At 38.8% G+C, this 15,763-nt stretch overlaps 1 protein-coding gene across 4 annotated transcripts in view; it reads left to right on the top strand.

Annotated features, from left to right (window-relative positions):
* Nucleotides 1-14,804, top strand: part of slc4a3 (solute carrier family 4 member 3) — a 69,296-nt gene extending 54,492 nt beyond the window's left edge. For 2 of the 4 annotated variants that reach the window (XM_063497801.1, XM_063497802.1), the window contains exons 19-23: nucleotides 91-257; nucleotides 373-626; nucleotides 2,869-3,038; nucleotides 4,796-4,969; nucleotides 7,879-14,804. In XM_063497801.1, coding sequence (XP_063353871.1) covers nucleotides 91-257; nucleotides 373-626; nucleotides 2,869-3,038; nucleotides 4,796-4,969; nucleotides 7,879-7,956 — 843 coding nt within the window. In that variant the 3' untranslated portion in view covers nucleotides 7,957-14,804. The remainder of the gene's footprint in view (nucleotides 1-90; nucleotides 258-372; nucleotides 627-2,868; nucleotides 3,039-4,795; nucleotides 4,970-7,878) is intronic. The other 2 variants (XM_063497803.1, XM_063497804.1) reach the window with 2 other exon arrangements.
* Nucleotides 14,805-15,763: the final 959 nt, after the last annotated feature.

Consider the following 15,763-nt stretch of genomic DNA (forward strand, 5'->3'; position numbering starts at 1 on the left):
CAGAAATCCTGCACAGCAAGTGCAGACATTTTCAAAAGCTCTTAAACATTTTTTTTCAGTATTCAAAACAGATTTTTTTCTCTCTTTTAGAAACTCAATGTGCCATCAGGTTTTTCTGTCACGTCTCCTGATAAGAGAGGTTGGTTTATCAGCCCCTTTGGTGACAAGAAGCCCTTCCCCACTTGGATGATGGGAGCGTCTGTTGTTCCTGCCCTGCTTGTGTTCATTCTTATTTTTATGGAAACTCAAATTACTTCGTACGTTCGCACGCCATGATTATATACAGTTGCAAAGAATTCTGTACATGTGCATGAAATGTGTTTACTAAAATAAACATTTTATTGTTTTCGTCTTGTTCCCCCAACATCTTAGGTTGATAGTCAGTAAGAAGGAGCGTCGGCTGGTTAAAGGCTCCGGCTTCCATCTGGATCTCCTGCTCATTGTCATCCTGGGTGCCCTCTGCCCCCTTTTTGGCTTGCCATGGCTCACGGCAGCCACTGTGCGCTCTGTCACTCATGTTAACGCGCTCACAGTGATGAGCAAGGCCACAGCTCCTGGAGAAAAGCCCATGATCCAGGAGGTGAAAGAGCAGAGGCTCACCGGACTTCTTGTGGCTGTGCTTGTTGGTAAGAGGAGAGGCAAGGATGGGAGTGGAGTACCAAATGACCCCCTTCCTTTTTGGATCATAGCTTAGCAACTGTAGTTAGCCAGGCCTGACATCAAGCCTGTTGTTTTAGATATGCATGCATTGTATATATTTTTAAAGAATACATTTCTAAGAAATCTATTAAAATTTGTATTTCTTTGCTTTGTATTTTTTAAAAAAAACTGCAATTTGCAGATTTTCTAAACAGATGGTTGTTTAGAACGTCTACAGCACTTTGACTGCGATTTCTCTTTTTTTAAAAAATGTGTATCATGCTCTGTTATGTAAGATTTCAAATAATCAATTACGAATTAAACTCCTTAGGAAAAGGTCCGAATTGCTGAGGAGTTGGGGTATTTTCTCCCCACTGCAGGCCATTAAAAGGAATGCAGTTTTAAGGTGCTTTAACACAAGAATGGAGCCTCAACGTCTGAAAGTGAAGCCAGTGGCCGAGTCAAATGAAAAGAACGTTTTTTAAGGAATCTGTGCAGTCCTGTGAAAAACGAATTAAACCAGTACTTCTTTCGGAGGAGTTAAGAGGATAAGTAGTAGCCAGATGCTGCTAATCAAATGCACTTGACTAACTGATCTTTAGCAAGTTTGGACACTTCTATAAAAGCAGTAGTCCGTCAGTTTTCTGGTCTGGAGCATTCGGATGTGTTACTACAATGCCACATTTTCCCCAGGAGTGGACGGACCAGCATATTCAGTCAGATCTCAGATTTTTCAGTGCACAGAGACACTGTTAGAAAACCCAAAAGCTCAGACTCTACAGGTCTCAATTAGCATGATAAATATTAAAGTGCATGACAACACAATCAGAAGTCACAAGTATGGCTTGTTTGGAAAGGGTTGCTAGGAGAAAGCCTCTTCTCTGTAAAAAGAAAGAACATAGTGTGCTTAGCTTTGCAAAGTTTGCATCTGAACAAACCACAGGACTTCTGGAACAATGTCCTTTGGACATATGAGACTAAAGTGGAGTCATAATGTTTGGTAATAATGCACAGTGCCACATGTGGCAAAAGTGAAACTAAAGGCTGGCTGAAATTGGGTCTTGCAACAGAACAATGATCCAAATTATAGCAGTAAATCAACAAAAGGAAAAGGAAAAGATTAAGGAAGGAGAACTGTGCATAAATTAATCCTCAAATAGTTGACCTGCTATACCTAATGAGCTACATCAACCCTAAAGGTCTTCTAAAATCAGACAGAAAAAGATTACTTCAAGTTACTTAATGTTAAGATGGCTCTACAAGATACTGAATGGGGTGCACTTGGTCTTTCAGGGGTTTGCACAGAGTCTGTGAAAATGTCCATTTTCACATGATTGTATATACACTGTGTGGCTGCTGCCATAGTAAGTATAGCAAAATTAATTCCAAAGTCAAAATAAACGCAATTATTTTGTCCAATTACAGAAAAAAATATAAAGCCTGTTGTTTTTTAAGAGTTTGCCAACATTAACGTGAAATTAACATATTTAATCTAGTTAAAATTAATTAAAAAGGGGAGACAATGTAATCGGCTGGCAGAATTATACTTCTTATCATTCTATGTAAGGAAAGTGTAAGGATCAGAATTTACATCAGATCAATATTCAAGATGGAATAAAACAAGAATCTGAACCAGTGGCTATTTCTAGGTAAATAAACATGAGCTGGAAGAGTGGCAGCTCTGTAGCTCCTGCATGTCTAGACATTCATGAAGGATGACTCAGCCCAACAACAGCTTAAAATGATTTTTCATTCTGTTTGTCTTCAAAATGAGCCGAGACAGTCGTTCAACAAGAAGAAAATTTTGTGAAAGTGAAAATGCACTGCCCGACATTGCAGAATTGTTTTTTATCCACTGACTCATTGCGTTTTGCCGACTGAAAGTCTTTTTTCAATTAAGGTAGGGTTCCCGAAGCAATCTTAAGTCTAGTTTGATCCAGTTTGGGTATGCAGGCGTGGTGAGTCATCATGATTGTTGAGCTTTTGTTTGAGTGAAATGCTGTTTGGATTAGGAAGAAGACTGTTTGGATTAGCCCTGAGAGTATCTTAACCAAGGCATCTGAAGAGGGAGTGTGTTTCTAATAAAAGGCACGACAGCGTGTTTGTTTTTAAGGGCCGTTCCCGTTCCCTTGTTGAATGAATAATTTTCTCCACAGTTGCCAGTTATTGTGCACGCATGCAGTAAAATCATGTTAAAAGTCCCCCTTTAAATCCCTGTTTGCCCATCAGGTATGTCCATAGTGATGACAGATATTCTCCGCCTCATCCCTCTGGCTGTGCTCTTCGGGATCTTCCTGTACATGGGGGTCACCTCTCTGACGGGCATCCAGCTGTACGAACGCATAACGCTTATGGTCACGCCTGCCAAGCACCACCCGGACCACATCTACGTCACCAAGGTAGCACACGCAATAGCAATGTTTACATGCCCTCTGCTCTGTTATGAGTGGTAACATTGAGAAACCAAAGCCAGCAGAGCAGCAACTGCGGGACCAAAGTGACGTCCGTCCTCAGCGTTTGAGTTAAATCAAAAGAAAAACAGAGAGGCTTAGATGCTGAGAGTCAGAGACATAATACAACGTCACAGTGGATAATGACAAATCCCAATGAAAACCATGCACACCAGATTTCTGGTTTAAAGTCCTGGTTTTGAAAGAGGTTTTTTCCTGGAGTTTGGACCCCAATCTGAGAGTAACCTCAACAGCTGAGGGAAAAGCACAGTTCATTTTCTGGCCATCTGGTTACTAATTCATCCATTCCTCTTATTTCACCTGCAGCTGTCAGACTATAGCATAGTTTTATCTACTCTTTGTATTACTGGTGTCAAACCATTTACATCTGTAATTTAAAACATCTAATTAAAATATTAAAGCAAAAAAAAAAATCAGAAAAGATAAAAATAAAAACTAGACTCTAGAAAAATGTCTTAATTTTAGTCTTTAGCGTTACTTCATGTCGTGTTGCGCTGTATTCTAAAACCTTGTAAATTTTGCCTCCTGTAAATCATTCAGTATTTATATTGCATCAGCTGACTATAGCATTGCCTCAAAATGCTTTATATTAAAAGGTAAAGATCCTGCAATATTCGAGAGAGTCTTCTATAAGAAGACACATCATCCTCTCTCACACCAACCCTCTGCATGTCCTCCTTCACTACATCCATGAACCTCTGGATGAAGCTCTGTCTTCAACATCCTTTGCCCAATATATTTTTGCTGAAATCTGAAATAAATTAAGGCTCACACAGCCAGGCTGTCTTTATGAGTTTCATTACCTTTGTTAAGCGGTCAAACAGCACAGGCAATGTGACAGTAACCTGCATCTTTATAGAGACGGGTTATCTCTCTGCCATGGTCACAGAATACATTTAGAGGTTTGTGTAATAAAAAATAACTCGTACATCAACATGTGATATATCTGGAAAATTACATGGAGCGAAGCTCCAATATTGTCAGGTCAGCTAATCTTTTCCATCCTCGTCACTCCAAACCAACTTAACACCTTCAACTCAAAAACTTAACCTCTTTTTCTAAAGTTGCTGTGTTTACATGTGCAGCAGATTACCTAGATGTTAAAAAAACAGTTATAACTGGGACGTAGTGTGATCTTTATGTACACACAGCAGCAGTGCGTGAAAACACACACTCTCCATGGGACTACATAGTAGGATTGTATTTCATAAACTTAAACAGCACGTCCTCAAGTGTACAGATGCTTGCTCTCTCTCTCTCTCTCTCCCTCTTTTTTTAACAGCACGATTTCCAACCTAATTGCTCACATAGAAAAACTTAGATCTTGTTATGTAGGGAACACTCCCTGCTAACAGGTCTCCCATTCACAGCCAGAGCAACTTTGCAGCTGCTTATCGTGATAACTTGCAATAAAGCCTATGAGACTGTAAATAAATTACAACCATTCCCATGTTTTAAAATCCAGTCTTAATGGCTTTGTAATTTAAAATTTTCCCGAGTGAATTTCTTAAAATAAGAGAGACAGAAAATCTAACCCTCATGCATGTTTAAATCATAAGATTAGATGCAGAATTTTCCACTAGATGGAGCCAAAAATGTGATTTGTGCATCTCTGGATATATATCTGTCTGTGCTGTAATTTCCTGGTTTCTAACCCTCTGACCAATACCGGTGTGTTTCTTCAGGTGAAGACATGGCGCATGAACATGTTTACCATCACCCAGCTGGCATGCATCGTGGCTCTGTGGGTAGTGAAGTCTACTTCGGCCTCCCTGGCGTTCCCCTTCGTCCTCATCATGACGGTGCCGCTGCGACGCCTCATCCTCTCTAGGATCTTCGAGGAGCGTGAGCTCCAGGCGGTAGGTTTAGGTAGCTTTCCGAGAATGTTTGCCACAATCATCCGATCCCACATAGCCTCGAGATACTTACTGTATACGGCAAATTTAAAATTCAGCGGACGTTGGCATGTCTTTATATCGGTCTAATACTGACGTGTCAGGGCTTGAAACAAACTTGACCCCTGACAGTTCTGATGATTATTTTTGCCCCTGTGATCATGGACAGCTTTCTCATCCAAATAATTTCAAGACATACGCAGATATTGCTTTTTGCTTTTGGGTTTCATGTTTTCTTGGACAGATCCACCTAAACCCATACATGTCATCACTGTCAAATTAAAACCTTCCATTTCCTAAATGTCAACTTTTTAAGAGCAAGAAAATAAGCTTATTTTTAACATGACCACCGTTTGTGATGTGTTCTCATGAACCCTCTGCGCTGCAGAATTGCCCCAAACCACCTAAAGGACTGGCAAAAGTTGAAAATTGCCAAAGCTGAACCTCCTTGACGTCAAATCCTCCACTCCCTCGAACCTTCACCCTTGTATGAACTCCATAATAAATGTTCCTGTTTCACATTCTTTGCTTTGCTTTTCTGCACTATAGACAATTGGTAAACCAAAGAAAGTCAAAGGGGAAAAATGGCCTTGTAGCTCTGGTTTGTCTCATGTTCACATTAGTGGATGAAATAATGTGAACCTGTGGGAAAGTCATTCCTGGATAACTTCTAATGATCCATGTATGGGAAATGCAAATTTAAAAAAAAAAGAAAGGAAAAAAAACCTACTAAGTACATGATTTGGACCTTTGCTAGTCAAGATTGACACACACCATCAATGATTTTCTACAATAATTCCATAAAATATAACCTAAATCCCAAAAAAGTGGGAACAGTTTGTAAAATGTAAATAAAAACAGAATGCAGTGATCTGCAGATCTCATAAATAAATCCATATTTTCTTCACATGGGAATATAAAAAACATATCAAAGGTTTACATGTCATACATTTCCTGTATCGCTACATTTTCTTGCTTCAAGAAAAATACTAGCTCAGTTTGAATCTGACACATCTCAAAAACGCTGGGACAAAGGCAACAAAAGACTGGGAAAGTAAGTGGCACTAAAAAGAAACAGCTGGAGGAACATTTTGCAAGTAATTAGGTTAACTGGCAACTGGTCGGTTACATGACTGGATAAAAGGGAATTGTGGAACACTCTCAGAATAATATTCCTCAGTGTAAAATTGTGAAGCCATAAGCAAACATGATCCAGAAACACGCTTCTCTGGGCCAAGGCTCATTTAAAATGGACTGAGGCAAAGTGGGAAACTGTTCTGTGGTCAGACAAATCAAGATTTGAAATTCTTTTTGGACAACATAGACGCTGCATCCTCTGAACTAAAGTAGAGAGGGAACCTCTGGCTTGTTATCGGTTCAAAAGCCTGCATTTCCGATTCTAGGGGGATGTATGAGTGCCTTAGTTTGCACATCTGGAAAGTCACCATATTGTATATACAACTTTTAGAGCAACTACACTCCCATCCAGACAATGTCTTTTTGAGAAGGCCTTGCATATTTCAGCAAGACAATGCTAAAGTGCATACTTCATACCTTTACAAGACCTTGCTGAAACATTTGGGACATGGTGAAAAATACAACAAAGCAGGCCCAGGACTGTTAAGCAGCTAGAATCCTCTATCAGACAAGAATGAGACAACATTCCTTTCCCAAAAGTCCAGCATCTGCTCTCCTGAGTTCATTTACAGACTGATGTAAAAAGAAGATGAGACGCTACAAAGTGGTAAACATGTACCTGTCCCAACTTTCTCAAGATATGTTGTTGCCATCAAACTCAAAATGACCGTATGACCTTGAAAATGGTACATTGTCTCAATTTAAACATTTGTATTTTTTCTGTGTTCTACAGTTCACAAAATATGGGTTTATGAGATTTGCAAATCATTGCATTCTCTATGTAGTTAAAATTACAGCATTGCAATATTTTTTTTTTGAACTGGGGATTGTAATTGTTTCACGAATGTTCTTCTTGTTACCACATTTTCCAATAACGAGCTATAACTCAGTTCTAAACTGTATATAAAGAGAAAGAATTTAATTTTTTTTTTTTAAAGCAGACGTTTTAAGAAGTTTCTTACTTTTGTCTATATGTTAAACATAATTTGAAAGCCTGAACCTGTGATGCTGAATTGGCTAATGCAGATTAACACAGAAAATTAGATGACATCACTGTAGTCTGCTTGTTCAAGATTTGGTGACTTTTAAACAGTCAGGCTAGCTTTTTCCATCTGTTTCTGTCTTTATGTTTAAGTTAGGTTAAGTTTCTGCCAGTTGCTATTTGAACTCGCTAAAAAGTCAATAATAGCTGAGCAGTGGTAAACCTTGAAAAAGTTATACGCAAACCAGAAACCTTCAGATTAAAAGTTGTGCCTCGCCACCGCAGCCAGCAATTATCAAAAGATGCAGCTTTTATTTTAAAGGTTAATTTTTTCTGTTTCCAGAAAACAGTTTGTGTCACGCTTTTCCTAATTTCACCATTGCTAGCAGAGTACCTAGCGGCAGCAAATGCCATCAAACTTCAGCAACCACTCGCCAAGTGGTCAGGGAAAACACGACTGGCAGATGGTTGCCGGCTGGTCTTTTGGGCTCTGTGCTAAAGCCTTAGCTGGCGAAAAGCAACCTATGTTTTTTTCAGGCGTTGATCTTAGAGGCACTAATTGGTGTGTATAATTAACAGAGTACTGCTCAGTCAAAATGCATGCATTGCTGTATTTAAATTATGAATTAACAATGATGATGTCAGTGTGCTAGTTTATTCCACAGCATTGTTTTAATTGGCAGCGCTAAACTATTCTTAATTTGTCCAGAATGAACATTAAATAAAAATAATAAGGTATTTCAACCCTTTGCAGCTGGATTGTGATGAAGATTCGCCCAACTTTGATGAAGACGGACGAGATGAGTACAATGAGATCCACATGCTTGTATAAATTTAAGCTGGAACCAGCTAAAAGGATCACCTACACCCTGCAGGTCTGACTAATCGGAGGAAGCAAATCTTGGAAACCTCATTGTCTCTGGATAGCAAGAGGAGCTTCTGCAATGGTGTTTGTAAAATATACAGAATCTATAGCTGGATAAGCACTTTTTACCTTTATTTAATCCAGTTTTTCTTTTTTTAAAGCACATCTAATGTTAGATCTTTGTGGTGGTGTCGATGTCTTAACCCTGACAGAAATAGCTCTGAATGCATACCTGAAGTGGACTATACAAATCTAGCAACATACGTAACTAACATGAACTCTTTTGACCTGATGTCTCCCTTTAATTAGTATGCAGGTTCTGGGCATAAGTGCAATGATAATGGGGACCTTTAGGACTGCAGCAGGCTTGATTAATTCAGGCTTATTTTGGCACTGATCTGTGAGAAAGGAAAAATTTTCTTTAATGAGGAGAGGATTTCAATCAAACTTAATAATTTTTTCAGATGAACTTTCTCTAAATGTAAAGCCTTCAATGGGTTTTACTGCCTCTGTTGTTAAACTGCCTTTTTCCTTTGTATTACTGCCTTTGTCTATAGGTTGCAATGGTGTGCAAACAAGGAGTTAAGTCAGTCCTTTTCCTTTCTGTACAGACTTGTAGGAAAAAAGGTCATGTTTCTCTCTGCCAACCCAGCTCCCTGGCACAAGTCCTCATCTCTAAATGTAGTCTCCCATGAAGCCAAAATCCCCTAGAGACTGTGCCTCTTCATGGGCTGCCTCTGTACTTTTTTAAGGTGATTAATGCCCTCCACTGATCCCATTATTATGACCTTGGATGTATAAGTAAATAGCTAACATGGTCTAAACCTATTTTTCTACTTTGTTGTATCTATTTATTTTGTGACCTTTTGGACTTAATGCTATACCATGTTCTTAGTGGTATTTAGATTTCAGATAGCTTAAGCTACTCTTAGAGTTAGGGTAAAATGTAAAGAACATTGTGTAGAGTGACACGTTCTTTATTTAAAGTATCTGTCAGTTTTTTGCTAAATTTGGTATATTTTTTAAGAGATGTCATGAATAACGCACTTGGCTAACACAGACACGATAGTACTGAAAATGTTGGAGAGCATTTAAACATTTGCAGGATGCATGAAGGTTGCATTGCACAGAAAGACTGTGAGCTTGGGATTGTAATTTACCATCTATTTTTGGAGTTATCCTATATTGCAGCTAACACCTGCTGCTTCATTAGGTACACCTGTTCATCTCTTTGTTATCGCAAATCTAATCAGTCAGTCGTACTGCAGCAACTGCAGCAATGTATGTATGCATATAGACATAGTCAAGATGACTTCTTGAAATTTGGCCAAGCATCAGATTTGGGAAGAAAGGTGTTTTTAAGTGACTTTAAATGTGACATGGTAGTCGGTGATAGGCAGTCTGGTCCGAGTATTTCAGAAACTGTTGATTTGCTAGGATTTTCCCACAAAACCATCTCGAGGGTTTATACAGAATGGTCTGAAAAAGACCATTCAGTTCTCTTTCTGGGTGAAAATGCATAGTTGATGCCAGAGGTCAGAGGAGATTCTGCTTTGAGCTGATAGGAAGGCAGCAGTAGCTAAATTAACTGCTCATTGCAGCCAAGGTATGCAGAAGAACATCTTTGAATGAACAACATATTGAACCTTGAATCGGATGAGCTACAACAGCAGAAGACCACACTGTACATCATTTTTGATGGCTCTTTCCTGCAGGATGCATGCCAGGTCAAAAACCTCAAATGCCCTCCACCAGATCTCAAAGGGGGTCCAACCTGGTACTACCTAAGGTGTACCTAATGAAGTGTAGTTTTTGACACATGCACATTTTCAGAAGCCTTACTTATTTCTGCCACACAGAAACACATAACAGCTGCTGTACATAAAACAACAAAAAAGCTAAAACTAATTTATTAATTAGTGTTAGAAATTGGTGTGATTTTACTATATTTGGATCAATGGTCCATTTATGGTCAGCAATTAAAAGCTTAGGAATTGAAAGAAGAAGCTTCACATTTAGATGTTTTGAGGATATTCACTGTCTGGTTCACCAAACATTAGGATTATAAAGTTTATTTGTATTGATTTAAAACAGACAGGAGTTGTTGAATGCAACAAAAAAAAGTGAGCACATTGGGTTCTGGTCTTTTTCCATGTTTGCATTCGGTGGTTCCCTTGCTTTTATCACTGACACACTCGGGAAGCGTCAGCTGAGTCCTGGGGATTCTAACTGGGTGGATATCTGCAGAAAGTCACACAAACCCAATTGTCTGCTGTTTTTTCTTACAATATCTTGATGGCACACTCTTTGATCACATTCAATGAAAGTGGAAAAGAACAGCAGAGATGATTGAACCCAAACCCAAATTCCTCACTCTGGGGGATACTTGGCAAAAAAGTTAATTCAACATGAAAGTCTGTTTCTTTGCACTGTTACTACCAAAAAGTATGTACTGCTAACATTTAGTCTATGAACCATTTAAAAGAAAACAGTGCATAGTAAGTTAGGAGAGAGAGGGACTGCTTGGCAGCTGAAGAGGTTTCTATAAATTGCTGGCAAACAAGGCCAAAACCCCACTATAAACATACTTTAAATGGTCAGCAATGTACTGTTATTCATGCACATGAAGAAAAATGTATATCTTATTTCACATAACCATGCCCTACATTATGAGCCATGCAAGGATTCAGTCTCAGGGGAAACTGACCTTTGATCTGTAAATATTGCTCCCCAGCCTTTAGTTTGTTACTTTGTGTAAATAAAGCGGTCAAGGCAATCCGGCGCTTGCTATGTAAAAATCTATGGCTTACAGTCCCGGCTTTTATGTTGTACAATGTAGGAAAAAGAGGTCAAGTGCATAGAATTATGTGTTTACTCCAGTGAAGTGACATAGAAGTTTAACGGTAAATTAATCCCTCTTTCCCCCCTAGATTGTTCTCTGTAGGCCTGCACTTGAAGCTCCACTTTGATGTGAAGCGTACACCTGCTGCAGTCTGTATTTAATTCTGCAGTTCCCTGAGTTAATGAGTAACACAATGTGCTTTGAATTAGCACTCTGTAGCAGTTTCATTTAAAATGGGCTGCGTTATTAATGGACCTTTTCAACCATGTGTTTATGTTTCAGGAGTTTACAGAGACTGGAATGGCAAACTGAGGGCAGAGACAGTGAGGTATTTTCTTCATTATACGCACCCCTATCCGTATTCGTGACATTATTGAATGTTTGCCTCTGACTGAGTGTGTTTTTAGGGGCAGGAACTTGATTTATGGAAGTTCACTAATGACACAACTATGAGTGGTCACCATGTTAGAAAGCGCACTGCCAAATAATTTTGCAAAAAAAAAGAAAAAACTATTTTTGTTGTTGATGTTTTGGGTTTTTTTTAACTCTTCATTTTTTGTGACATTTATGTATTTTTTGTAACCTAGATTTATTTATAAAATGTAAGATAAACTCTAGATTGCCCTGAGTAAGCAAGCATCCCTCATATTTTCTGCCTTACAGACAATTTTTTCAGTTTGTATTCATCTCATTTACAAGGACGACAGTTCATTTGAAATAACCTGGACTACTTTCCACTGTAGTTGTCACCCTGAAAGCTGTACTTGCTAGTTGTAGTCTGTGAGTCCAAAAGACATTTAGCAAGCAGCATGTGGATGGTATTGTGGCAAAAACAATGTGTAATGACCATTTTTAAACACCACGGCCAACCAAAGAATTGTTGCTTCCTATATCCATTTCTTTATGACCCCAATGTTCCAATCTTCCGCTGGCTTCTTCCAGCAGGCTAACACACCATGTCACAAAGCTCAAGTGATCTTAAACTAGAGTTCAGCTATCACTCCAATTGAGCATCTTTGGGATGCAATGCAATGGGAGATGGTAGATGTGCAGCCAACAAATCTGCAGTAACTGTGCAAAGCTATGCTATCATGTCAGTCTGAACCAAAATCTCAGAGGAATGTTTCCATCACCTTATTGAATCTGTGCAATGAAGGATTAGGCCAGCTCTGAAGGCAAAATTGGGTCCAACCTGTTAATAGCAAGGTGTACCTAATGAAGTGACCAGTAAGTGTATAGTTTTATTTAAAAAATGAAAATGAAAAGCATTTATAAATCTGTTTAGGCAGACTAACATTGTTTAATAGTTTGTTGAAAGCTTACATTTGTTCTATGTCTAATAGTTTTGTCAAGATTTAACTTCCATACCTAAAAAGCGCACACCTATGTTAGTTGTACACAGAGCACTAAGTGCAATACTATGAGAGACTAAGAGTAGATGCTGTACAGCCAGCTATGAGTGGCTGAGAACATGAGAATCAAAAGGGGGGTAAAGATTTTATTTTTTAAAGTAAAATGCCTTGTTGGTGCCATTAATAACTAAATATGCAGTGAAAGCTTTGATAGTTCATTTTTTAGCCAAAGTTGTTGTCTGTCAACAATGCTGTGCTGATTCGACCTGTGATGCTGAAAGAGGCCCTGAGGTGTATGCCCGATACAAGTGTGTGTGACACGAGCTGCTGTGTCTGTGGAGGCCACAGCCTAAAAAGAACCAGCAAACACTCTTACCAAAACATCCATTCAGTATTTACACAAGAGAAAAAGTGGAATTGTGGGTATTATTAAGATAAGAAAAGGTGTGGCGCTGCCTCTTGGTCCTGTCTGGTGTTGGATGTCAGAACACACGAGATGTAAAGAAAAGTCGTTCTGGTCTTTCTGACCCTTAAAAAAAATTCTGTCATGTCAACGTTCTCACGTCACCTCATTTTGTCGCCTTATGCCTCAATGGTAGCAGGCCAGGCCACCCACCCAATTCTAAGACTTGGCTCTGTTATTTTTGAACCAAGGCTAATCCACTGTCATCAGCTTGAGTAAAGACGTCTGACAAGCTTGGGTTTTTAGCATATGGAATAGTGTACTCGGTTTGACCATATATAACTATAAATCAGATACATGTGAAACAAGATTAACTACTACAAGGAATGCAGTAGTACTGATATTTTCTTAAGAGCAACACAAATATGGTGGATGCTGAAGGAATACCATTATTTTTTTTTCTGTCTTTGGTATCAGATTTTCCTCATCTCCTGCTGTAAATTAAATACTATCTCCAGCATTTTCTTTTTTTAATGATCTTTTTTGTGGATAGTATTTATTATTCATAGAACATACGAGTTCAGTTCAGTGAGAAACACCTATGATTTTTAAGACTATGCCATTTCTTTATGCTGAAGTCACACTAGGGAAAACAAAATGAACAAAACTATTGTGACCGTGTGTTGCAGGTCTGCAACCACTCACAGTCAGTTGTACTCTTCAAAGCAAATTTACTGAGTCCACACGGTGATAAAAGAGCACTAAGAGTCAGTAGGACGTGGTTTTACCTGTGCAAAATGACGCAAGCACTCTGCAACCTTGTTTTTAATAGAGGAATATAATCAGGATACAAGCAGCCGGCAACCACTTGAGTCGAGTCCCGTACTGCAAGGAGTTGTCGCAGTCGAGTTGCACTCATCTGCACAGACCGACTCTTTCTGTGCCTACAAAATACACAATGATTATTTGAAAACCTTTCCCAGTCTGAGAGCGATCACAGTGAGTCCCATTCCCACCATGAATAAGTTGCCTCCACTTGGCAATCTGTGCAGTTGCCTTCCAGTTGAAAGTGGTTGCCCAGAGGTTGAGGGCGTCGCCCACTCAACCTCTGGGTGACCAGCTGGTCGACACAAGTAGTTGCACTTGGTCTTTGACAGCAACAAAATTCCATGAAATCACTGTGCAACCACCAGTTTTTTTTTTAATCTTAAGGACTGTTTTTACTCTAGTGTGACTGATCCACGAAAGATAAAACGACTATACGTTTCTCCCAGCATGGTGTAAGCTGCATTAAGCAAGGTTTTAATAAGATCCAGACCAAAGAACTCTACAACACACAACAGCTAGCGAGTCCGTGTCTCATGATCAGCGGTTCAGCAGTTAATTGGGACTCCCTGTTATGCACAAGGTGTGTTTTTGGTGGCAAGATTACCTGCTGACAATTAATGGTCCCGTTTTAGAGACCCGCATTAGCAAATTGGAGAGAGAGAGCACTGAAAGATATGATGCTAATGTTCTTTTTCAATCATGAAATTAAAAACTCAGCCAAGTAGCAAATCATATTTGTTTTCCACTCTTTCGCTTAGATTTGCTTATTAGGGTTAGGTGCTACTTGGTTAACTTTACCTGCATGTTGAGGAACAAGGAGTTTGAAGTGGCACTTATTTAATTAACCGGGTGCCTCAGGTAACAAATACCAAAAAACACCTTGTGAATAAATGATGCTAGAGTCTTATTAGACATAATATCACCAATTGGCACTCCTGGATCTGAACAGTCTCTAGTTTACCCACCGATTCTTGAGAAAAGTCCCCTTTGGCTTAAAACATTCAACTCTTGCTTTCTGTTTTTTTGCTGGGCAACTGATCCTCAGTCAGATTAAGAACGCTAGCATCCTTTGCAGATTACAAGGAACCATAAAATTATTCAAGTATTGAAATCCCCCAAAACACCTAATGGATCTTTACATTGTTTTACTGACACAGTTTTCTGCATGAGCTCTGCACAACAGTGCTTTTAAGTAGTATTTGGATGAAAAAATAATTAAATGCAGTATGTTTGCATTTGTAGACTGACACTTAGGTCATGTGAATACTTTAATAGCAGGTCTGTCTTGCTATGGCTATAAAGAGGTTTTCAAAAAACTGTAAAGCATTATTTTTTTGTCTGAAATAAATATTTATTATGTGTTTCAAATACAAATGGAATTGTTCTTATTTCTGTCAACATAAAAACGATTACAGTATAAACCAGATTACTTCCACCACACATAAGACAGAATAATAGAAGTGAAGGACATTCATTAGGTAAGTGCTCAGTGTATTTTCATTTTACAGACTGTATAATGTGATAAATATATACTGTATATTTACCAAACGAGTCACAGAGAAATACAGTGTTTGACCTTTGAAGAGAAAAATCACTACAACAATAAAAAGGTTACATTTTCATAGATTTCAGCCAGTTGTGTTCATATTTGTTTATGGAGGGTAATGTTTAAAACAATGTTATTTTTTAAATAGTAAAATATCTCCTATAATTTGACAGTTGGATGACAAAATCCTGTAAAATGTTGTTGTTTTCTGTGCATTATGGTTTTGGAACTCAAACATAAAAAAACATAGCTTTGTAGATTTAGCCAATGTCCCCCTCAAGACTGCCTGTGTGTGTACCTCGGGACGGCTTCCAGCACTTGTGATTAGTCTGGCCCACTCTATACAGGTCATAATGATGATTTATAAAACGATAAAACATTTTAGAAATACAATTTTTAATGAAAAAAATAAAAACTGTCCAAGTGCAGAGGCAGCACATAAGGTCAAGAGTGTCTTTTGTAAAAATCTGAGGTGTCTCATGAGAGCATTTGTCAAAAAGGACCCAACCTGTAGTGGGTGCTTTGTGTGCTGACACTATGAAAGCCACATACCAACACTATGATGGTGACTGGAGATAAGGTCAGTCACTAGTCACTAGATGTTGTTCTCTATGACATTCTTCTCGAAATATTAAATTTAAGGCTGGAAGTGTTGTTGTTTTGACAAAAGGGAGGACATACAAGTGATCAGAGGAGGAGTTCCAGAGAGAGAGAGATCGGAAAATAGCCGGAGCGCTGGAATTGGTGCAGAGGTGAGATTTTTGCTTTGTTCCACCAAACGTGACCTTTGGGGGATTTGCAGT

Source organism: Pelmatolapia mariae, linkage group LG16_19 (assembly GCF_036321145.2).
Source record: "Pelmatolapia mariae isolate MD_Pm_ZW linkage group LG16_19, Pm_UMD_F_2, whole genome shotgun sequence".
Classification (NCBI taxonomy): Eukaryota; Metazoa; Chordata; class Actinopteri; order Cichliformes; family Cichlidae; genus Pelmatolapia; species Pelmatolapia mariae.